General features: G+C 40.4%; 1 protein-coding gene across 1 annotated transcript in view; it reads left to right on the plus strand.

The window, feature by feature from the left end:
* The window catches only part of Ryr3 (ryanodine receptor 3), a 556,876-nt gene that overhangs the window by 461,066 nt on the left and 71,674 nt on the right, over window positions 1-24,136 (plus strand). The window contains 4 exon segments of the mRNA XM_063250329.1: window positions 2,073-2,311; window positions 3,612-3,693; window positions 19,298-19,428; window positions 23,012-23,332. Of these exon segments, the coding sequence (XP_063106399.1) occupies window positions 2,073-2,311; window positions 3,612-3,693; window positions 19,298-19,428; window positions 23,012-23,332 (773 nt within the window).

The raw sequence follows: 24,136 nt of genomic DNA on the forward strand, positions 1-24,136 counted from the left end.
GTGTCAAAAGGTCAGGGGCACGGGGAAGGTGAACAGGGAAGGAAGTCTTATAATCAGATGCAAATTCTGATAACAGTAGCACAAATGATAAGATTTTAAAGGAAGTGGTGAAAAGAATTTATAGGCAGCTTTCTTTTACACATAGAAATATACAGTATATAAATTATGTGTCACTAATTCCTATGAATTTAACAAAATGTGTGGTTTCAGTGTATTTTTATGCATGCACATACTTCGATCTTAGCCACCCCCACTGTCCTCCTCTCCTCCCTCCCCTTGACTTTCTTCCTCTTGTCTAGTAACTGTCTCCCTTTCACTTCATGCATCACTTGCATCATTTTAGAGTCCATCATGCCATGTTAGAGAGCCATCGTGTTTAGGGAAAACATGAGACGCTTGATTTATTTCACTTAGCATCATGATCTCTGGCTCCATCCATTTGCCTGCAAATGACATGATTTGTTCTTTTTACGGCTGAGTGATACTCTATTGTATATGTGCACAGTTTTTTTTTGTTTGTTTGTTTTTATCCCTTCTCCTGGCCACAGGGCTAGTTTTCCATATCTTAGCTATGGTGAATAGTGCTGCATTAAACATAGCTATTCAGATATCCCTATTATGTGCTGATTTTGATTCCTTTGAATGTGTATCAAAGAGTGCTATAACTGGGTCACATGGTAAATCTGTTCTTAGTTTTTTGAGAAACTTCCATATGTATTGACAGACACCTCTAACACTCTCATTAAGAAATGTTCTTTTCAAAACATCTCTCCCAAAATATTGGGAGATGAGCTCTGATCCCCAATACATAAAAGAGCCACCAACCTAAGACAGGATATTTTCTGAAAGGGTATAAGGTTAATCAACGGGCTCGTTATGGTTTTTGAGAAATACAAACATGCTGTGTTGACATAAAGATAGACCGAGTCAGTGATGGTGAACCTTTCAGAGACTGAGTGCCCAAACTGCAACCCAAAACTCACTTACTTATTGCAAAGTGCGAACACTGCAATTAAAGGTGAGTATCTGATGCTTGGTTTCTGGGGCAACTTGGCATGTATGCCAGCAAAGAGAGATCAGCATACCTGCTTCAGCGTGCGTGCCACAGGCTCACCACCACAGGACTGAGTCATCCCAAGCAACCAAAGACCCTTACAATTGGGATGAGGACTTTATTACTCCAGGAAACATGCAGAAAGGCTTAGAAGGGGCCCAAGTTATTTTTTCTAAAAGTAGTCTTTAAATATAATTCCTGCTAAAACCTCTGACCACAAAGTTAGGAAGAGAGCCCCTAGTGCTTACAAAACAGGAGCAAGCTTCACCGGCTGTTTCCCTTGCTTTTGTTGTCCTAACTAGTTGGAAGATTACCAAGGATAGATAAAAAGTATCCGACCTTCTGAGTAAGATGCAGAAACATGGAAAACTGTAGATCACTTGTAGATTTTTGTTCCAATCCTAAATTTTTCAAAATAAGTTTTGAAGGATGGATTCAGATACTCATACCTAATCTCCATTCTCACAGGGCACCTTTCAGCATCCTTCCCCGTCCCCCAGCCTAATTAAGCTATTTTTTAAAGTTGTTTGTTTTAAAACAACTATTTATCTCTTTTGTTTCTCCTCATCCAATCTAGGACCACTCCACACATGGAAAAGCAGTCTAAGCTGCAGTCAGTTTATTCCCTTACTCTCTCCTCTCTCTCAGGTTTTGAATTAGAAGTGATCATGTTTCCATTTGTGTTTATCATAATTGCTGCAAGAAAAGCTTTCTCTTACCCCTTTCTCTTAGGTATTCACAGACACCAGCTGTGACCTTGTATAGCTAGCAGGTGGTAGCATTGTTCTCTCCATGTTTTGATGAGTTGAGCAAGGAATCATCCCTCAGATAAGTGCACCGTCCAGTTGCCAAGCTCCTGGGGCTGTGTGGTCCAGGTCTCTCTCTAAGTGACCACATTCTCTCCATTCTTCCTGACTTAATGTTGTCGGGGACTGAGTATTAAAGCCTACCCCAGTTGCACTGCACATCACCAGCAGTGCAGATTATGCTTCTGCTTCTGAGCACTGTTTGTTTGCAGGACAGTCATGAAGTCAGGCTCAGAGCTGGTGAAGGCTGGGTTGCGAGGATTCTTTGAAAATGCTGCAGAAGACTTAGAGAAGACTTCGGAAAACCTGAAGCTTGGGAAGTTTACCCACTCCAGAACACAGATCAGAGGGGTTTCCCAGAATATCAATTATACCACAGTGGCTCTGCTCCCCATCCTGACATCCATCTTTGAACATGTGGCTCAGCATCAGTTTGGGGTGGATCTGCTCCGTGAGTCCTTCTGCTGTTTGTCCTACACTGCTGTTTGTGTCACAGACAGGAAGTATGGGACCTATTCACTTCTGTTGCTCTGGAGGTCAAAGTAGGGACATGATTATTTGTATAATATTTGATCTATTTCCACTTCTATTCCCAACCAGAACTTCCCATCCACTAGCATATCTCTCAGCTCCTACACATTCTCTTCATGTTGATAAGGTTATCTGGGCAAGACAACATGAGATGTACATTTGCTCCCTGGGTTTTTCAGACACCAATTTTCCTGTTAAGAAGCCTTAATTTATTCACTAGTACCAGGAGCGAAGGAAAATGCTAGAATTTCTTTATCTGCGGCTTCAAAGGAAGACTAAAGACAATTGGTTTTACTCTAGTTTGCCTTTAGCCCCACATGCAGCCCCAGCCCCTCCTGCCACACAGATGTTCTATCACCAAGCTTCAGTTTTGCACTTCAAATGTTGGTATGTGATTTAATTTGCCAGTTGGCAATTGCTAAGGCTATGTTACTGACATCCCTGAACAGCTGAAAAGCAGTTACACTTGCTGGTATAAGTTTTCTGACATGGAAACAATTCCTTGATTGAAAATTAAAACATTAATTTGGCTTTATTGTGTTAAAACAGTCCTCACCTTGGTATGAGCTTTAAATGGTTAGGGACCTACAGCCTGCAGATTAATTGCTTACAAGTTCCTAAGCAGAATGTGTGCTTCCCTCGGGAGCATGATAAAATCATGGTACAGTTGAACTGCCTTTTGCAGAACACCCAGGCGAATTTGAGGAATGTTGTTCTACCTCTGAAGAACGTACGGTTGTTGTACATATTTCTCTAGGAAATCAGCAGAAGGCTCATGGGAACTTCAGGTTTTCTGTGTTCTTCCTTCCAAAGGAAGAAAATACTGCACTTGATAAAATTTGACTACAATGTGTCCCTCGAAGAGAAAACCCTATCAAGAAAGACTTCTTTGGTCAAATGATGCCTTGCCCAGTGAAGCACTGTGGTCCACATTAAAAACCTGATACTGCCACTGAAATGGCTGGATGATGGGTGTTTTGCTATCAGTATTTTCCCTTGTATGTAGTTCAGCAGCTACCATAGCAAACTAGGACCTGGGAAAAAGGGGCTACAAAGAAGAGGGAGGAGAAAAAGGCAAGAGGGGAGTAGAAAGGAGAGCGAGGTCAGGGGAAGATTCTGCTCTTGGCTGGTGCCTGTATGTTTTTCCTCTTCACAGACCTTTCTGTGTGCAAAAGGAACCTGGACTGGTGTGTGGTAACAGCGTCTCTTCTTCGTTTCAGTGGGTGACGTGCAGATCTCCTGCTACCACATACTGTGCAGCCTTTACTCCCTTGGGACAGGAAAAAACATCTATGTTGAGAGGTAATTAGTGAATAAAAAGTTAACACAGGCTGAGAAAAGGTTACCTACTTTAAAAAAAAAAAAAAAACCACTAACATCTTTTCAGTTCTGCAAAACCAAAACGATAGCTGATCTGGAGCACTGCTTGTGAGGCAGGTTATAAAACGTTCATGGCAATATGAAGAAGCGGAAAGAAGCTTTTCAGACTGGTGGCTTTTGTGAACAGAGCTGGTAAATGCATATAGCCAAGTTAGTTCATATGCTGGTAACCAAAAAAATGTTGAAGATTTGCCAATCTCTTCATAATCACAGCTTCCAAATTGCTTCCAGATGCCGTGGTTAGAGCTTGCTGAGGTACCCAAGGGACAGGAGGCAGTCGCTTTCATGTCTGATGACTTTCAGTGTGATACACCCTGGTCCTTTGCCGCTCGTGGCTGTCAGATTAGCTATGGTTTAAATGAGTGCACGAATACTATGCAATAATCTCAAGTCTGAAAAGCTTATTTTCAGAGGTTTTAGGGTTTCAGTTTTGGCTCTCTAATCTGCCTCTTGCAGTGGAGACCTTGATGACCCCTCATTTTCAGCATCAAGTGCCCTGTGTTGTGGTGTTCTATTTAAATCCAGGGAGAGATTAGAAGGATAAAAACAGTGCTAGCCAAGCTCTAGACTTAGTGTTATCATTGGAAGGTTTTATTTTCTTCATTTGCCCTTTCAAACAAGCATGTTTGAAGAAATTCAACCTGTAGTTTAAATTACTCGACCTCAGCATCCCTTGGTACCTACTTGTCATGCATTACTGTCAGTGGGCTAGAGCTGAGGAGGTCCCTGAGTCTGAACTATGGAATTTAGCCCACCCTCTTGTAGAATAAGTTTGTAGGTTCGCCAATTCCCATCACACACACACACACAAAAGAATGTTTTCAGGATGCCAGTAAGAGACATGAGAAGAGTTTAATAGGCAGAAATTTTAGCATGCACTCAAGGGTAGAGTATGGATGCTCAGAGAAATGAGATTCATTATTTCCTGGGACAGGGAACAATTATGCTGCTCTTGAAGGGGTCAAAACCCTAAGATAAGGGAGCTCACCCCTAGAAGGCTACCAGTGCATTCTGCAGGCATGGGCATTTGTGGCTTTTGGTTGATTGGTTGGTTGGTTGGTCTTGAATAGCTAATTTAAAGAATCTTTGGATTTCTGAACCTGCTTCTTTATCTCAGCATCAAGTTCTTGCTCTTTACTTTCTCAATTGAGTCAATTTATGGACTTCTGTTGTTCTTGAGTAATTTTAGTGTGATGAGTCGGGTAGGAGAGGACCCTAACTTCAACCAAAGCAAAATTGATAAATGGACCTTGCGTAACTTTGAGTGAGGCCCAGAGTTCGTAGTCTTCTTTAAAGAACTATTTTTGGTTATGATTTCCTTGTCTACTTTCTATCTATCTTTTTATTTCTTCTATCTCACTAACTCTATTTATGATGCTTTCATCAAGCAAATGGTAAAGGGCCATTTGATGACAAAACTTACAGAAATTCAAATTGCAATTTTTTAGCAAACTGAAAAAAAAAAGACTTGCATTTCTTTCCTCTAAGAACTAAACCAGTTGAATTAAAATCCTGTGGTAAAAATTGTTGAAGAAATGTCTTTGGTTCATAATAATCACAATTGTAACTAGCTTCCAAAGTTCAAGAAATTAGTTGAAAAAAGTAACTATATTTTGATTACTGTTTTAAGTCCTTGCAATTGCTTAGTTTTCCCTAGTTTTATACAGAATATGAATAATTTTGTCATAGGCAGACAAAAGTTTTAAACATATTTTGTACCAATTTAACAGGCAAATTCCTTTTTTTCAATTAATACAAAATTTCACTGAGGGAAGGTTTTTTGAGTTCATGTCTTCCATTGATTATTTGTAAACATTTTTCAGTATGTTTTTTATTCTCTCAGAGTATTCTGGGTGTGTATTCACCCATAAGTGTGTGTATTCTCTATACAATTTTATCTAAATCTTAGACATCCTTCTCTTAGAAAAAAAAGTCAAGATCATCTCTGAAATGTCAGAGCACAAAAAGACTGCTCCTCATATAACCTTGCATATTTTATTTATGTGTTCACTGAAAGTTTATTGTGTGTGTCCTGCACTATAAATATTAGTGTTTATGTTTTCTCCTTTACTGGCAGAAGTTAATGCTTGGAGAAGCCCTCGGTCCAGGCTGCCCCCAATGTTTTTGTCAGTGGACTAAACAACTAAAGAATTGGAGAACTAAAGCCCTAAACTTGTGTTTCTACCACTGTTAATGGTTTTCATTTCTTTTTTTAATTCTGAGAAACAAGTTTAGTCAAAACAAACAAAAAATGAAATAAAGCTATACAGAAATACATAGTTAAAACTAGCATTTTCCTCATCCCAGATCACCCCCTACCTGTATCCAGTTCCCAAAAGAAGCCACCAGCAGCAGTTTGATGTATACCTGTTTAGGTGTTTGCTACGTATGTGTATTTTTACACATGTGAGCTTATATCCAGACAGTTTTGCAACTTTGTCCTATTAGATAAAGCCAAAAACTGAATTTATTGTAACATCATAGTTTTAAAAATTAACATTTAAATCCAATATGCTTTAATTCCATACTTAAAATGATGAATTATTTCGTTATACTGGTAAACCTAGCCACCTCCTGTCCTTGCATTTTTTTATAAAATTCATTATAACACTTACATTCTATTCTAGAACCAGTGTTCCCTGAGGCATTGATTTTAATTTATATTTAAATGGTTCCACACATCACCCATACTTTTGAACCAAAACTTTCCTGATCCTATTTATTTTCTTTTATCATTTGGCTGGAGTCATCATTCAGTAGTTATTTCTACAGAAGCTCTTAGATACTTTTAAATCCTGGGATATTTCGGAATATCATCCTTTGACTTTTATGTATGTATAATATCCATGGTATAAAATCCTTGACTTACCATTTTCTCTCCCCCAATGTATCTTTGTAGTTTGACAAGGTGCACTCTCTGGACCACAGGATTTATTACACTACACATGACTTTGCAGTGGGAGGAGAGGAACTGCTTTAGTCTCGAAGCTTGTTGACTATACTATGATATATCCCGGGGCTGATTATTCTGTACCAGCCACCTCTGCTTCTGTTCAGAACTTCTTATGTCCTGCTGCTACTCAGAGTTCAATCTTCCTTTATTCAGAAAATTTTCATTTTATTATACAGTTTGTGTTAGTCTGCTTTTTGTTGCAGTAATAAAATATCTGAGACAATTAGCCTAAAACTAGGAAAGGTTTGTTTTGGCTCAGTTTTGTAGGTTTCAGTCTGTGGGCGCACTTGGCCTGACTGCATTAGAATCTGTGGTGAGGTAGGACATCATGGTGGGAAGAATGAGGTGGAGGAAGGGGCTTACCTCGTACTGACTGGGAAATGGAGAGGGAGAGGGAGAAGAAGAGACCTATTTCCCCAAATCCCCACGCAACAGCACACACCCAATAACCTAAAAGCTCCCCGCCTCTTAAAGATCCCACGAATTCCCAATAGCTGGGTACCACACCTTTAACATACAGACCTTTGCAAGATGTTTCAAATCCAAACTTTACCACAGCTGTGGGGTTTTTGGGAGGAGGGGAGAAGTTTTTTCTTCTCTCTTGTTCAGAAAAGCAATTATGTGTCAGTCTTTTCCTTAATCCCCTAAATCTCTTAGTCACTCTGTAGTAACTTTTGGCTAGTTGTTCTTTTCTGTCTTGCATTTGAATGATTTTTTTTCTCAAACTTCTCATATTACTGATTCTCTTTGCTTATTTTCTAGATGCATATAGAAAACATTTTGTTATGCACTTTTCCTGGATAATTATTTTTCTAACCTGTGCTTTTCATCTATTTTGTGGTTGTTAGTTCCACTGATAATACTCGAGGATGGAGATATGAGACAGACAGACAGTCTGAATGAATAAGTGAAGGCAGTTGAACTGGAAAGAAAGAACAGCTTCCAATCTGAGAATCTGACTCAGAACTGACTCTTTTCTCACTTCCTCAGCGGTATCTGTAGCCTTAGCAATGCATCTATGCTCGGTGTTTCATGTTCTCTCCCAACAGAAGTAAACAGCTGTCCTGCAAGACAGGTGGGTGTAACTCTTGGTACAACTCACAGTGGTAGGAGTTTTGCTTAGTGGTTTAATGTATGTTTATCCTCTGCTTAGAGAACATAGGTCGATAGCTATAACACAAGTTATTTCTTACTCTTCCACGCTGGTACATATCCTGTGGTTTCTCCAGGGTAGAAATCTACATCACAGGAGTGACAAATGGTATGTCTTCCCTTCTCTACCCAATCTGCCACTCTGTAGCATAGAAGCTAGCCCTATGCACATGTTGTCTGCTAGGACTCATGGCCTGCTCGTACCCTGAGTCCTCATCCTCACTGTTATGTTTTGTTCTCTCTCTCAATCTCTCTCTCTCTCTCTCTCTCTCTCTCTCTCTCTCTCTCTCTCTCTCTCTCACCATCTTGCTATGCCATCAAGGCTGGCCTTGAACTCGCTATGTCTTCCTGCCTCAACCTCTCAAGTGCTGAATTACAGGTGTGTGCCACTATGCTCAGCTTGTTTTGTCTTTTAGAGACAGGCTTCCAGCATGCAGTTCAGGCTAGCTTTGAGCCTACGTTGTAGCCCACGCTGGCCTCAGACTCCTCAGTGCTGGAATCACAGGTGTGCACCATGACACCCAGCCTCTTATGCTCATTGTTTCAAGCAAATACTTACCTTTTAGCCCCTCAAATCTCCCTTATGACCTCCAGAGACCCTTTCACATTCTTCTAAGCCTACACAGTAGGCTCCACTTCTGTATCCATGCTTGATTCAGTCCATGTAAGCATGGCTCCACTTCTGTATCCATGCTTGATTCAGTCCATATGATCACACATAATCCGGTTGAAGTAAAGATGGAGATTTCTTCACCCTCTTTTCTTGTGAGGTTGAGGGAAGAAAGTACAATTTCCCTACCACCTTTTACTGAACCTTCCTGTAAAGGAATCACAAATATTTGTTATAATTATACCCAGGATGTAGTTTGTGATTAAGAAGATTCTAGACACATTCTAGACTGTGAGGGAGAAAAGTACTGAAACAGAGTAGAAACATTTCTTTTCAAATGTTTTTACTGACAATTTTACTCACAGTACTGAGAATGTCATTGATTAATGAGATTTTCATATACAAAATTCCTGGGAAAGTTAAAGGCTTTTGCATATTTAATCATGCAGGATACTTGCATTCTTTAACATGGAGTTTCTTTGATTAATTTAGGGAGTATTTCATAGGAATTCATTGAGAAAACTACATTTCAGTTGATTTTCTTAATCATTTAATCTGTTTTATTGTAAGAAAACTATGTGTTGTTTTTTACTTCTTAAAGATATTTGTTCCTTACATTGTGCCTGCCTCCCTTTGACCAATTATAAAATTTATTTTAACTTGTATTAGTACATGTTTTCAGTATGTACTAATTACATTCATTGTGAGAAGTTGGTACATGTGCATAACACATCATAATTCCTTTAATGTCTCCTTTGCCTCCTGCCCCACCTCTCCCTCGATCTCCTGGCCTCTTCCCATTTGCAAAAGATCTATCTCCTTGTTTCTTATTACCTGACTTTTATTTTGCTCTTTAATGTATTTATACTTGGGGTTTCTCATATAAGAAAAACCATATGCTATATCAGTTTGTGTTTCTGATTTATTTTACTTAACATGGTCTCAAAGTGTATCCATTTTCCTACAGATGACTCAGATTTATACTTCTTTATAGTAGGGTAGTACTCAATTGTGCATAAATAGCACATTCTAAAAAATCTTTTCATCCTTTGATGAACATTTACATCACTTCCAAGATCTAACTATTGTGAATTGTGCTATATTAAACCTGGGAACATATGTAACACTCTAATATGAAGTCTTTAACTCTTTCAAGAGAGACCTGGGGGAAGAATAGCTTGCTTAAACAGAAGTTCTAGTTTTAGTTTTCTGAAGAATCTTCATGATGATTTTCATAGTGGTTGCACTAGTTTACAATCCTTTATTTTTCTTTGCAGCCTCCTCAGCATTCATTATTATTTGATTTCTTGATGAAAGCCATTTTTCTGGAGTAATATGAAATCCCAGGGTTGTTTGCATTTTCATTTCTCTAATGGCTGAAGAGACTGAACATTTTTATTGGCCATGTATAATTCTGCAAAGTGTCTAAACATTTCAGTTGGTCACTTTTTCATTGAGGTTTTTATTAGAGCACATCTAATTGTTTTCATTCTTTATGTATTATAGATATTGGTCCTCTGTCCAAGTAATTGTTGGCAAAAAAAATTCTCATTATGTAGGTTTTCTTTTCACTCTGTTGATTTTTTTCTTTTCTGTGCAAAAGTCTTTTGATTTAACATAATCCTTAGTGATTCTTGGTGTTATTTCTTGTGCAATTGATATTCTGTTCAGAAATTCCTTGCCAGTGACTTTAAAAGTTTTTACCTGTTTCATGTTCCAGCAGATTGCTTCTATTTTAATGATTAGATCTTTAATCCACTTTTATTTGCTTTTTTTATCATATGATGAGATATGGATGTAGCTTCAATCTTCTGCATGTATGTAGTCAGTTTTTGTAACTTATTTACTAAAGAGACTATCTTTTCTCCAGTGTATAATTTTTGTTCTTCAGATGGCTTCATGTACCCAGGATTGTTTCTGTATCCTTTATTCTGTTCCATTGGTCCACGTGTCTGTTTTGTGCCAGTGTGATACTGTTTTTGTGACTGTAGCTTTGTAATATAAGTTGAAAACTAGAATTTTGATATCTCCTGCTTTGCTCTTCTGTACCTTTTCTGGTTCCCTATTAATTTTAGAATTGTTTTCTCTAGTTGTCTGAGAAAATGCTGTTGATGATTAAATTGGAGAAGTGTCATTTAGAGAAGTGACCATTTTGCCAATATGGGCTCTGTCTATCCAGAAACATCTTTCCATTTTATGAGTTCCTCTTCAATCTTTTATGAATAATGAAATTTTTGTTGTACAGTCCTTCCCCTTCCTTGTTAGATGAATTCCTATGAATTCCTAATTTTTCATGATGCTATTGTGAAGGGTATTTTTCCTAATTTCTTTTTTTTTAAACCAGGGATCAATCTCATGACCTTGTGCTTGCCAGGCAGGCATTTATGCTACTGAGCTAAACCCCCAGACCTTTCCTAATTTCTTTCAGTGAGTTCATTGTTAGTATAGAGGAACACTATTGAATTCTGTGTGTAGTGATTTTGTATCCTTATATTTTGCTGAATTTATTAATTCTAGAAGTGTTTTGGTAGAATTGTTTGGGTCTTCCATATAGATGATCATGTCTTCTGCAAATAATGATGATCTGACTTCTTCCTTTCTTATATGTATCTTTCTTTCTCTTACCTGTTTGCTTTGGCTAATACTAATATTTTTGAGTACTATGTTGAGCCAGCAGTGATTGTGGGCATCTTTGTCTTGTTTCTGATTTTAGAAAAAGAGTTGTCAGCATCTCTCTATCTAATATGACATTGGCAGTAGGTTTTTCGTAACTGGCTTTTAGCAGTTTTAGATAAGTTTGTTATATATGGCTTTTAGCAGTTTGAGATCATATAATTTCTTCAGAGTTTTTTAATCATGGATGGCAGCTGGATTTCGTGGAAGGCTCTTTTACATTTACTGAAATGAACACGTGACTTTTATAGTTCTCTTTATGTGATATATTACATTATTTTGGAGAAAGTTTCATGTGCTACTAAAAAGAATGTATATTCTGTTATTGTTTGGTCAAACACTCTGAAGATATCTGTTAAGTTCATTTGTTCAAAAGCATGGTTCAATTCTAGTCAGATGTGTTCCTTGTATACAGCATACCATTTGATTTTACTTTTTGATCCAATCTGTGAATCTGTCTTTTGACTGGGGAATTTAGATTGTATACACTGAGAGTTCTTACTGAAAGGTATAGATTTATTCTTTTTTTTTTTTTTTTTTTTTTGTGGTACTGGGGATTGAACTCACAACCTCATCACTTGTGCCACTGAGCTAAATCCCCAGCCCTAGATTTATTCTTGTCATTTTTCCTCTTGCTGATTCTATTTCCTCTCTTCTGCTTAACTGCCCACCCTGCCTGATATGTTCATTCTGTTAGGTTTTTTGGCATTACCATCTTCACTGGCCCTTTCTAGAGTATCTTTGAGAATTTTTTGGAATATTGGTTGAGTAGTCATGAATTTCTTGGGTATTCTTTGTCTTGGAAAGACCTTATTTCTCCACCAATTTTGGAAGATAATTTTGCAAGATATAGCAGTCTGGGTTGGAAGCTGTTTTCTTTTAGAGCTTGAAACACTTCACTTCAAACTATCCTGACTTTTAAGATTTGTATTGAGAAATCTATTGGAATCCTAATGAATTTGCCTTTATAAGTGATGGCGCTTTTCACTAATAACTCTTAAGAGTCTGTCCTTGTGTTGGATTTCTGGGGTTTTGACTATGTTGTATCATGGAGAACTTCTTTTCTGCATGGCTATTTGAGATTTTTTCTGCTTCATTTGACTGTATGTTGAAAATTTCTCCCTTTTTGGGACATTTTCCATTATTATTTATGTGAACGCATCTTTTATGTCATTTATGCTGTCCTCTGATTTTATTGTCCGCATTCCAATTAATCTGAAGTTAGTTTTCATTGCATCGTCTAACAACTGTCAGGTCAATTTTCTGTGTTCTCTAGCATATAGTCACTTGTGTCAGCCCTGTCTTCTTATTCTGGCACTGTGTCCTCACATTAGTCATTTATGCTGCCCATATTTGTAATAGAATTTCTAATCACTCAGATTTCTATTTGGTAACTTTTATAAGCTGTTTTGTTTTTTTGTTTTTTTGTTTTTTTGAGACAAGGTCTCTTTATGCAGTTCAGGCTGGCCTTGAGCTCACTTTGTAGCCCAGGCTGGTCTCGAACTCACAACAATCCTCCTGCCTCAGCCTTCTGAGTTTCTGAGTGCTGTGATTACAGGCGTGAGCCACCACACCCACTTTGGACTGGTTTTTTTTTTGGTTTTTTTTTTTCTAAACTGGTCATTTACATTTTGTATTATGTTGTTTAGTTTAAAACAACCTTTTTATTAGTGTTTTCTATAAACTCATTGATCATTTTGTTTATTGTCCTTTAGTTATATCATCTTTGAGTATGCTAAATGCTTTATTGATCTGCTATTTGTCTCTTTATCATTTTGTATAATTCTGCATTCAACTTTTGACTTTCACACCATCAATGCCCCATTGATCAGCTCTGGAGGAATTGGAGGTTTCGGGAAGCATTTTGTTACTTGTCCTCGTGTGTGTGTGTGTGTGTGTGTGTCTGTCTGTCTGTCTGTCTGTCTGTGTGTCTTTGTGCACATGTGTGTATATGAATGCTGAGATTCATGAGTTGATTACATGGAAAGACTTTGTTGCTATTATGGAGAACAGTATAGTTAGTGTTTGCTTTTTGGTGGTGCACTCTGGGTGTGGCTTAATATAGGCCTTTCCTCTGTGCCAAGGTCCAAGCACCTCCATTAATTTGGGAGGGAAAGGTTACAGAGTGATTGGCCCAGTGCCTCATTCTTCAAAAATGAACTTCAGTATTGTTATGGTACAAAGACAAAGCAGATATTGACAACAATAAAAGCCAATTAAAAGCACTGATAACAGAATCAAAGACAACTGGATATTAAAATACCATAAAAACCAATAAAAGCTATCACTGTACCATCCTTAACCATAGAAAAGAGATTAAAATAAACCACATACTGAAATACAGTTAATATCTAATAAATTCAACAACTATGCCACCATTAACAATGAAACTCAACAGTTATAGCATAGAGTTGATTAAATACCTCAAGATTATTATAAAAGCTTATAATAAAGCTACTAAAATGAGAGAGTAGAGAACAGAAGAATGAAAGAAATAAAGCTTGAAAAATAAAGAAGGAAGAGAAAAGTGAGATAAAGGATGCTACTAAGGGGTAAATGAAAATTTATAGAATTAGTTAAAGGTAACAGAAAAAGAACAAATGAGAAAAGACGAGAAAACCAGGCAAAAATAAAAGAGAAGAAAAAAACCTCAAAGCCCCCCAAAAACTAATGAAGTAAAAAAGGGAATCAATCTAAACATTTCCTCCATCCTTGTGAATGAACACTTCCTTCCCAGGGTTTGGTACCGCAGTCACTGCTCAGTCCTGTTTTGTTTCCGTGCTTCCGTTTTGCGTGTGAATCCTTAACCCTGCCCCTGCCTGTATGCTGGCTGTGGTTGACTGGTGGTGTCCATCCTACACTCCGATCACAGCACTCACTCCCGTTTTCCATGTCCTCCTGGGCCTGCCCACTCACGGCCTTCTCTGCCTGGCTGTAACAGCCTGCGGCCTCCTGACGCATGCTCCCTCCTCCAGAGGCCTCGCAGTCTGTGGCAACCATCCAAGCCTGGCATCCCCTGATCCCATTGGTGGGTGGGGAAAGCAAACAGACCAGTGAGTTCTGGGATGCATGTAGGCCCCAGAGCCTCTCCAACCTGGTCACTGTGGTAGGGTAACAGCAAAACCCTGAAGTGCAGTTATTCTGTAACTCAATTCAAAACAACTCTTTCCCCAAATGGCCCCTAGTTAAACAATCTTGAATACGGTAAGTGCCACACTGCATTTTTGTTCTCCAATACCAGCCTGCCACAGGGAAGGATTCACCTTCACCGTAAAACCCTGCACTATCTTGCAGTTCACAGTAACCACTGGGCTTCTCATAGATCTGGGTCTGACAGCCTGGTCCATTATTTCTGCCTGTGACTGTCACGTCTCGGGTTTAGCTGGTGTTAGCAAAGACAGGTCCCCTCCCTGAGAGCCAAGATTCCTTTTCCAACTGCTTCATTCTTTTTGCTGCCTGTGCTGTGTTCCTCAGGCTTCTCTGTAGTATCTGTTTTTCCTGCCAGCTCCCTCCCAGTTCCTGGAGATCTACTTCTTTTGTTCTCTTCACGAGTCGTTTTCCAGGTATCTCGATTCCAGATCTCTGGTTTGCTGATCCACGATTTTTAATGCTCCGCTTTGACCAATCATCTCTGATGAGCCATTGTAATGTTCCATGAACCTCTAAGGTTACTAATACCGATATCTAGGATCACATCATCCATACCCCACTATATTTTCTACTTCTCTGTCGCATGTTACTTACCATCTTTAGAATCCTCTGAATACAGACAGTTGTGCTACCAAGGCCTTTCTCCCAGGAAGGAGCTTTCTTCCTGCCGTTACTGACTTGGCAGATTCTTATCCAAAGGCTGAGAGTGGAGCATGGCGTAGATGCCATGTCTTTGTTTCCCTTGAATGGGCACACACTAACATTTTACAGTCTAGTTACTTGAACATTCTGCACTCTGCTTGGGTGTGGTTTATGTTACGGAGTTACATCAGAACTACACATGTGTACACAGAGGTTGCTATCACTGCATTGTAAAAAGTTCCTGCCCCAACGTGTGGGGGAGGGATACCACAGTAAAACTTTCAAAGTTGTAAAGCACTGTGTGTGTCTAAGGTGCTAGTGTTATTACTGCGATGACTTTCTTTGCCAGTGTTCCTGACAGTAGACATTTGAGAGATCCTTTTCCATTGAGATCTATGGAAATAAAATTGAGAAATTGATCAGGAAAACCTACTAGTTGATAAATTAGAAAGAAGTAAATACTGAAATACAAACTGAAACCTCTTCAGTCTATCACCACTGATCAAGCATCTTTGATGTGAAAAATGCTGAACTAGATAATAAGAACTAAAGAAAACCAGTTTCCCTATCAGTGATACACTGAATAGATCTGGTTGCTGCAGGGTCGCCCTGTAGCCCCTGCCTGCCTAGAAGTCTGGCTGACCCCACACTGCCCTCTGAGGAACCAGACGAGCATCATATTAACAAGCGCCTAACTCATTCCCTTCTTAGGCATGGAGGCCAAGACCACCCACTCTGGTATTTCACACTCGGGAGAATTAAGTGACAGACTTCTGGGCTTTAATTTTGCAGAAAAGTTTTAGCAACTGGGCCATTAGAGCTGTTGTTATCTTTCTTGGCCAAACAGCTAATTAGCATCATCGTGTGCTCTGGACTAGAAAATGTCCCGTTGAGCTGGTGAGACTCAGATTTGTCAGTAATTAATATCAGAGAGGACAGGGCCATGCCCCTGTCAGGGCAGCACTGGAGCAGCGAGGCTTACAGACTGTCTTCTGTCCCGAAGCCTTGCCTTTGTAGCTGACTGACGTTCCAGAAAACCTTTTTCTTTTTTTTTTTTTTTTTTTTGTTTTTTTTTTTTGTTTTGTTTTTTGTTTTTTTGTTTTTTTTGCCTTTTTCCTTTTTATCGGTACCGGGGATCGAACTCACGACTGCCTGCTTGCAAGGCAGGTGCTTATGCCGCTGAGCTAAACCTCCAGCCTCCAGAAAACCTTTTTCACAAGACTGTGCATTTAATTTTGGTGGACGAGGAAGAGAAAGAAAGAGACGGATGAAGCAACTGGAGATCCTATTTTCCCTTAGATTTTTTTCATCAATGTTCTCCCTGTGGTATTTCTTTATCCATCAAAATTTATCCCTTTATTTTCCCTTTCTAAAGAAAATACTGAAGAGAAAAAACACTATTTCTCCTCGTTGGCCTCTGTGGTTGGTATAAATAGGGAATTTGTTATCCAGAAATCACAGTCCCTTACGGTCCTTGTGTCTGATATATGGAGGCCTTTGCTGGCCTGTGGTCTCTGAGGTATTGGCTATCCAGGTCTGAAATTAAAGGCACGCCCTCGGCCTTGTGCTTCGCAAAAAGAAGGAAAATAGAGAAGAACCAGGGAAGGGAATGAGGATAAAAGCAGCATAGTCAGGCGCACACCAGGCCTACTGCGAGGTGAGCCAGGGTCTCAGCAGCCTGCAGCCCCCTTCCCTCCCCTTCACCACACGTGCACTACCAGCGGGCCCCCAGGTAGTGTTAATACACAAGGCACAGCAGGATTTGTTTGGTCCAGGGGTGTGTCTCTGCCTGTTGGTCTGACATAGATATTTGGACTTTAATAATCAAACATTCTTGGAAAGGACTAGACTGTACCATCAGCTAGGAGGGAGTGACCCAACTGAGGATGTGTTCACCCACTGTGCCTGCTGGGGACTGATTTTAAAGTAATCTGATCAGATGCTACATGGCCAGTGAATCTGTTGGCTGTTTCTCTGAAAGTCAAGTGTAAGAAGATGAAGAACAAAGCCACCTATATTAATTCTCCTGTAAAGCAATTTAGAAGATCACATTTTACATAAATTTAGTAACTTGAATGAAGCTTGGACAGGCTTTCCAAGGAATACACCACTTTCTGTCAACTCAGCTGCCCTCTGCCTCCCATCCAGCTGGTTAGTCTTGCATCTCAAGCAGTTTCATGAACCCTCCAGGCACTGCAGATTCTGATTCTACTCCAGATTATCTTATCTGCTTATTTTGTTCAAGATCAGTTCAGATCATATTTTTTAAAATTCAACTCGAGTCTGTTTCTCTGTTTAATAAAGTTACAGGTTAAAGCTAATCCTTATGGTTATCATACCAAAAAATGTGGATCCCTTTAATCACACCGTTTCTGTGTTCTGTGTAGAACACAGTGTGACCTTTGCTCTGCATTTGATGGAAGAGGATTTTACTTACCTGGAGGATGAGGTTAAGGTTAGGACTATGTGGCTTACTCCTCAGTGAAAAGAAACAGCTTCCCTAATTCCCACCAAAGTAAATGCTTGTTATCTGCTTTCAGAAAACGTATGCTTTGAAATTCTGGCTTTTAGGTGTTGCCAACGGTTTGCTCTTATCGCAGTGAAGTGTAATTCACAGAGTCTTGGGTACAGGTCTTGGTGGAAATTGACTTACTGTTGAGAGTCTTTATGTTTCCCCAGACTGTAGTGGTAGGGTAAGCACTGACTCTTGGCTACCAGGGCACAAGGCACCTTCCCCAGCTGACAGTTGTCTCCATGCTGGTCCTATAACAAACATCGCTCAGCTACAAGGGACTAAGATAGTAGATGTCACCAGTGCTCCATTTGAAGTGATAAGTCATAGAAAAGCACAGAGGTATGAGCAGGCCTTGAACACTGAAACCCCATCTGACTCTCTATCATTGTGCTCATCAGCTTTCTGTCACTGTGAAAAAACACCCAAATCAAACAACATAGACGGAGAAAAGGGTTATTCTGGCTCATGGTTTCAGAGACTTCAGTCCATGGCCATGGCACTGGCATGTCATTCTGGCAGGGCATATGGCACAGGAAACTACTTCCTCATGGCAGCTGGGAAGCAGAGACAGAGAAAGAGGCCAAGGCCTCATCTTCAAGGCACACTCTCCCTCCACTGACTCCACCTCTTAAAAGTGCCACCTCTTCCTAATGGCGCCTCACATTAGTGGCCGTGACTTTAATGTATGAACTTCTGGGGAAACATGTAAGATCGAAATCATAAAAATTAGAGACTTTTTGTCTGTATTTTCACTTACTATCTTGGTATCCTGGTTTAAAAAGGGATTCACGTGATTGATTTCTTTTACCCCCCCCCCAAAAAAATCCCTGTATTTGAGACCCGGTATCACATGAGTTACTCACAGGACAGGTATCTAATCTGTCTGTGATTGAATGCCAATGAGTACAGCTGTCAAACATGGTAATGGACGGGGACAGGTGATTCTAGTTTCTCATTCATGAATAACCAGCAGATGTCAGCCCCATGAGGACCCCTTGAGTCAGCACTCACTGTTACTGGATTGTCTTCCGGGTAGTAGATGACTACTCCTCAAAGCCAATCTCAGCCAACCCCAGATCTGAGAAACAGAAGTATTCTCTTAGTCCAGGCTGCTTACCTAGCCTGCAGCTTGTTCCCCTCACTATGGTTGGTTACTCTGCAAAGACAGGTTCCTAAGATAGAGAACTTAGAATCTTAACCTGGAATCCAGGTTGGTTTTGTTTGTTGGCTTAATTCTCAGAAAGACCTAAAAACCAGAGCTTTGTATACTGTACAGGCTGTATCATCTGTGAAAGAGGAGTAAATGTATTAGTGGCTGCTCCTTTAAATCTCACACAGTGCTTTAGGACCTGTTATTTCTACTGTAAAGCAAGTCATTTATTTTGTGTCTGTGTTTTATGGGTGCTTTGGTCTATTTTCTACTATTCCCACTAGTGCTTACAGGTTCCATCCATAGCAGAGAATGGGCACAGAGAAATTGTACAGAAAGTTTTAATGTCTTTGGAGAACAGGATGAACCAGATTCAAGCTGGATACCAGTAGAATTTGCTCTCATATGCCCTGGGAGAAAAGGACAAAGCTACACAATGTATTCAGTCAGTCTCACCAATTAAGATCAAGGTCCCAAGGACCACAAGCATTGTAAACGACTCATGTCAGGAGAAAGTTGAGGGGGAGGAAAAGTGCATGCAGCTTTAGTGAACCTGAGGATGTCCAGTGACTTAAGATATAGTGAGTGAGCTGAGACATTCTGGGAAGAGGCCCTGGCCCACCAGTATATGGGGCCAGCATGTGAGCGGCACCACCTCTAAATGAATTTCTTTGCTTCCAGGCAACGCCCTGCCCTTGGAGAATGTCTGGCTTCACTGGCAGCTGCCATACCAGTGGCATTCCTGGAGCCCACCCTTAACCGCTATAATCCTCTCTCAGTCTTCAACACCAAAACCTCCAGGGAGAGATCTAGTAAGTATTCTCAGAGAGCTCACCTGCCCATTCCACGTGCTGGGGGACAGTTGGCCATGAAGGTGACGCAGGCACAGAGAAGCTCCCCTGCAGCTCTGTTGTTCTACACAAGAGGGGCCAGGAGGCCCAGGTTTGTAGATCACGTCTTCCACTTGGAAAAATGAGCACATACAAGATTTTGTTCTCATTAGGCTTGGTTCCCTCACCGGTAAAATGAGGAGGCAGCAATAGTTGACTTCTAACCCCCTTCCAGCCTATTTTTCTGGGGTCTCTTGTCTGCCCTGGTCTCAGTTTCTCTTCTGCACCTGAAAATGGGAATCCTTTTTCTCAGCCCCTCTCCAGAGTGTCATCAGAAGAAGAGTGTCCACAGGAATAACCTAATTGTAGTATGTAGGGAGAGGCTGGCTTCTAATGACTCAGACCATATTCTTTTCTTTATGAGAGAACAGACAGAAAAACACCAAAAGGAACTGAAATTAAATAAGAAAGAAAATTTCTTAACAAGAACATTATCACACTAAGTTGGAATAGGGTTTGACAAACTATAGCACAGGGCAAATATGGCCCCAGCCTATTTTTGTAAGGTTTTACTGGAATATACACCAATAAACAGTAGTACTACAAGACACGTTGTAAGCCTGTTTGTGAATGGTGGAAAAGAAAATCCTCATCTCTAAATTACCCTAATCCCATTTAAGGGCAATGGAATTGAATAGAAAATCTTCAGTAGGAGTCTAATTTAATAAAACTTAGGCCCCAATTAGAAGTAATTACAATGACTTGATGGAATGTTGATCAAAAATTAGTAAATTGGTGGACTCATGAATACTAAGAAAAAAATCACCATAGTCAGCCATTTTAAACTAACATTTGTCCTACTCAGGAGACAACAGACCAGTAGATGGCTGGACATTTTTGCAATTCTATTTATTTCAAGTCCCCTTATTCAGACTGTCACGAGTCCTAAGGGAGAAGACTTCAAGACAAAAAGATTCCTTCCACACTTTTTGTCACTGCTGGTGTTTTCATCTGCTAATGAAGAGTGCCAGCCCATTTTTCTCACTTGCAGCATGCTGCTTCCCACAGAGGGAGAACATTGCCCCCAGAAATGATTGCCAGGACAATTTAGATAGGGATGCTGATGAAATTCCTTCTGAGCTAGAAAACAGGAAACTAGTGTTCTCAGAGGGACCAAGAGAGAAGCGTTGCCAAGATGGCTCAGCTTTCCAAAGTTCCATGTGAAATGTGGTGGCTAACTTTTCTCCACCCCCTCAGCCTCAGCCACATCCTCTTCCCGCCTCTGGAGAGGGAGAAACCTGCACAGCTTCTCATCTCTTGAAGGCAACATGAAGAGGTGACAAAGAACTCGCCTGGGGAGGCAGTGAGAGAAATGCCTCTCTGCTCTTGCACTCTTTCCTAAGGGTTGTTCTTCTGTTTTTTGCTTTTTGGTTTTTGTTTTGTTTTGTTTTTTGTTTTTTTGCACCAGTGATCAAATTCACGACCTCACACTTGCCAGGCAGACGCTTGTGCCACAGAGCTATTCTAAAGGTTATTTGAAAACAAAAAGTTTCTTCTTATTTCATATTCCATGTACCTCTGAATTTGATTTAATAAGACACATTCATAAATAAGGAAGTATCAATCGTTGCATATTCTGAAGGAGGAATAGAGGTTAGATTGTGATTAGAGATGACACAGCCCCTTATTCGTCAGGAACACCCTGTGGGACTCAGTATCCAGGTTCTCTGAGCCCCATTTTTATATTGATTTAATAAGCAAAGAATGCTGACCATGTGCATGCATCCTGAAAAGTGGTATAAGCTTGAATATGTGTGCTGTTATAACCAGGCTTCCCAGGAGGAGACTGAAGGCTTAGTGGGCCTTAAGTAGGTAAGCTCCATTCATTACAGAGCGCATAGCCTGAGGAATACAGGGGAAGGAGGGAGAGGGTGACAAGTGGTGTTATGTTTTAGAACTATATGATCTGGCTTAACAAACCTTCAGGCAGCTGGACATCTTTGTTAATCGACTCTGTGCTTTGCCAGCAGTTACTCGTATTTTTATTTCCAATGCCCTGCAAAAACCCTGGAGCATCATCTGACTCATCTATAAATTAAGATTGCCGAGAAAAGGTTTAATACGGTTATGGGCCACCAGTGAGTTGAAACTAGATTAAATCCTTGGTTATGTGCATTAATCAGAATATGGAATCGATGAAATCATCCTACCACCAACCAGTGTACTTTCCTAACATGCCCAATCAGAATAATCAACCACAGGGAAAAGAGGTTCATTTCCTTCAGTGTAAACCATCTGCCTGTACTGCAAAGAGGTGATGCTCTCTGGTGCTGTCTTCTTGAGAAAAGAGCTACAGAACTTTAGAATCTAACTCAGTGGTTCTTAAATGCTAATGCACGTCAGAATCACTGACAAGTTTTGTTAAATATTGCTGAGCCCTGTTACTGAGTTTCTTTTTTTTTTTTATTTTATTTAAGAGGAAAAAGAGAAAAACACAAAACAAAACAAAGTGGTGTAAGGTTACACATAATACAGAACTATAAAAAAAAATAACAGTAAGAAATCACCTATTAATAGATTACATATTATCATCTTGGAAATAGTTGCTCACATCACAGTATCAAAGAATACAAAGTAGACATTCAAACAGAGAGACTGCAAACAGCTGTGTTCAATGATCCAAAAACATTAATATAGTCAGCTATTTAACACGTTACTGAGTTTCTAGTTCATTAGACTTGGAGTAAGTCCTGAGAAACAAATTTCTAGGATTCAGGATGGCAAACTTTTAACAGCTCACTGTGGCACACATACTGTAAGTTTGCCAATGTTGTTTATGTGATGCTGCTGCTGCTGCTGGTGGTGACAGGATCCCAACTGAGAACCACTGATGTATTCTAGCTGATGAGAGGACAGTGTTTTTGAATGATTCCCTGTGTCTCATTCTAACCAGATGCTGCTGAGACTGCTTTTCAGGCAGCCAACTCAGCAAGGTTCATTCTATGGGTTAATATGTGGCATTTGAAGTACAGAACACCTTCTGAATCCCAAATGTTTATTCCACTCAAGGACCAATTACTGCACATATAAAGGTCAATATAATGACTCCTGTGTACCAATCTCAAGCAAATCTGTGTTTGTCTTAGGCAGAAAAAAATAGTGTCTATGACAATACATACTGTCCATGTGACATTTAAACATACACATACACCTGAGTCCTCTCATTCAAAATCAGACAGCACATAATTATTCAGTTCCATTGTTCTGTGTACGTAGCCTCCAGCCTCTGGGTAGAGAGATTGACTTCTCCACTTTACCTGTGTACTCCGAGGGTATATTTTGTTTGTGACATGTAAGACTCAGTCTGACACCTAGGAATATACACAGCCTCTGGCATCTTCAGTCTGCACAAACTACCAGAAGACCAGTGCTTCTCCGCAACCAAGATCCTCCTCTGAGGCTCTGGGGCGGAAATTTGTACACATCTGAAGTCCAAAGGAAGGGTGGGGCAGAGGGAGAGGAGGTCTCCCATTGTGCCATTCTTCTCCCTGTGCCTCTTGGTCAGTTCTAGGGATGCCAGACACGGTAGAGAAGATGTGTCCTGATATCCCCCATCTGGACATCCTCATGAAGGAGATCAATGAGCTGGCCGAGTCTGGGGCCCGGTACACAGAGATGCCCCACGTCATCGAGGTGATCTTGCCCATGCTCTGCAACTACCTGTCCTACTGGTGGGAGCGAGGGCCGGAGAACCTGCCTCCCAGCACCGGGCCCTGCTGCACTCAGGTCACCTCTGAACACCTCAGCCTCATCCTGGGCAACATCTTGAAAATAATCAACAACAACCTAGGCATTGATGAGGCCTCCTGGATGAAGCGGATTGCAGGTACTGGAGCCTTTTCTCCCCAGGTCCTGTCCCAGGCTGAGCAGCCAGATTCTTTTCATCCCTTGTTAATCCCATGATGCTTTCCTGCAAGCTCTGTTCTATCTTCAAACCTCCAATTGCTTGTGACATGTAGTAACTGGAAGTGACCTCTCCCCTGAAGAGGTTCTGAAGCCAGTGCTCTTGCCCCACTTCCCTGCCAACCCCGCCCCCTAGCATTTCCAGGAAGACTTCGATCCACTTCCCTCCATTAGAGTGGTCATTGCTTAATTTGATTTGGGTTCATAAGAGCCCCTTCCCCTCCTAGTAATCATCATTCCTGTGCACTTTCCACGTGTGCAAAACTCATTCCCATCTGGACTGCACTGAAGTCCCTTAATGTCACTCTGAATTTGCATTTCACTTTATGCATTTTGAAACTAATGTGGGCTCACAGTAGCAGTGATTTGTTTATTGGGGTTTTCATTCATGTTTTTTTTTGTCCCTCGATAACTCCCTGCATGCATCACACTTTTAATGGATCCTGTTAGCCATTCTTCTGTTCCTGAAGCAACCTCAAAAAAGGGCAAGCTTTGGAAAAGAACCTACTTCTCACTACCAAAAAGCCATGAGTTTCCAAACATGGTGGAACATGTGTATAATCCCACCCGAGGCAGGAGGGTCGCAGCTTCAAGGCCAGTCTGAGCATCTTAGAGAGATCTAGTCTCAAAAACTAAACATTTTAGGGCTGGGGATGTAGGTCAGCAGCACAGCACCTGCCTGGGAAGCGCAAGGTCGTAAGTTCGATCCGATGTACCAAAATAATAA

Source organism: Cavia porcellus, unplaced genomic scaffold, assembly GCF_034190915.1.
Source record: "Cavia porcellus strain 051 isolate PalLab524CR breed Dunkin Hartley unplaced genomic scaffold, mCavPor4.1 scaffold_6, whole genome shotgun sequence".
Taxonomy (NCBI): domain Eukaryota; kingdom Metazoa; phylum Chordata; class Mammalia; order Rodentia; family Caviidae; genus Cavia; species Cavia porcellus.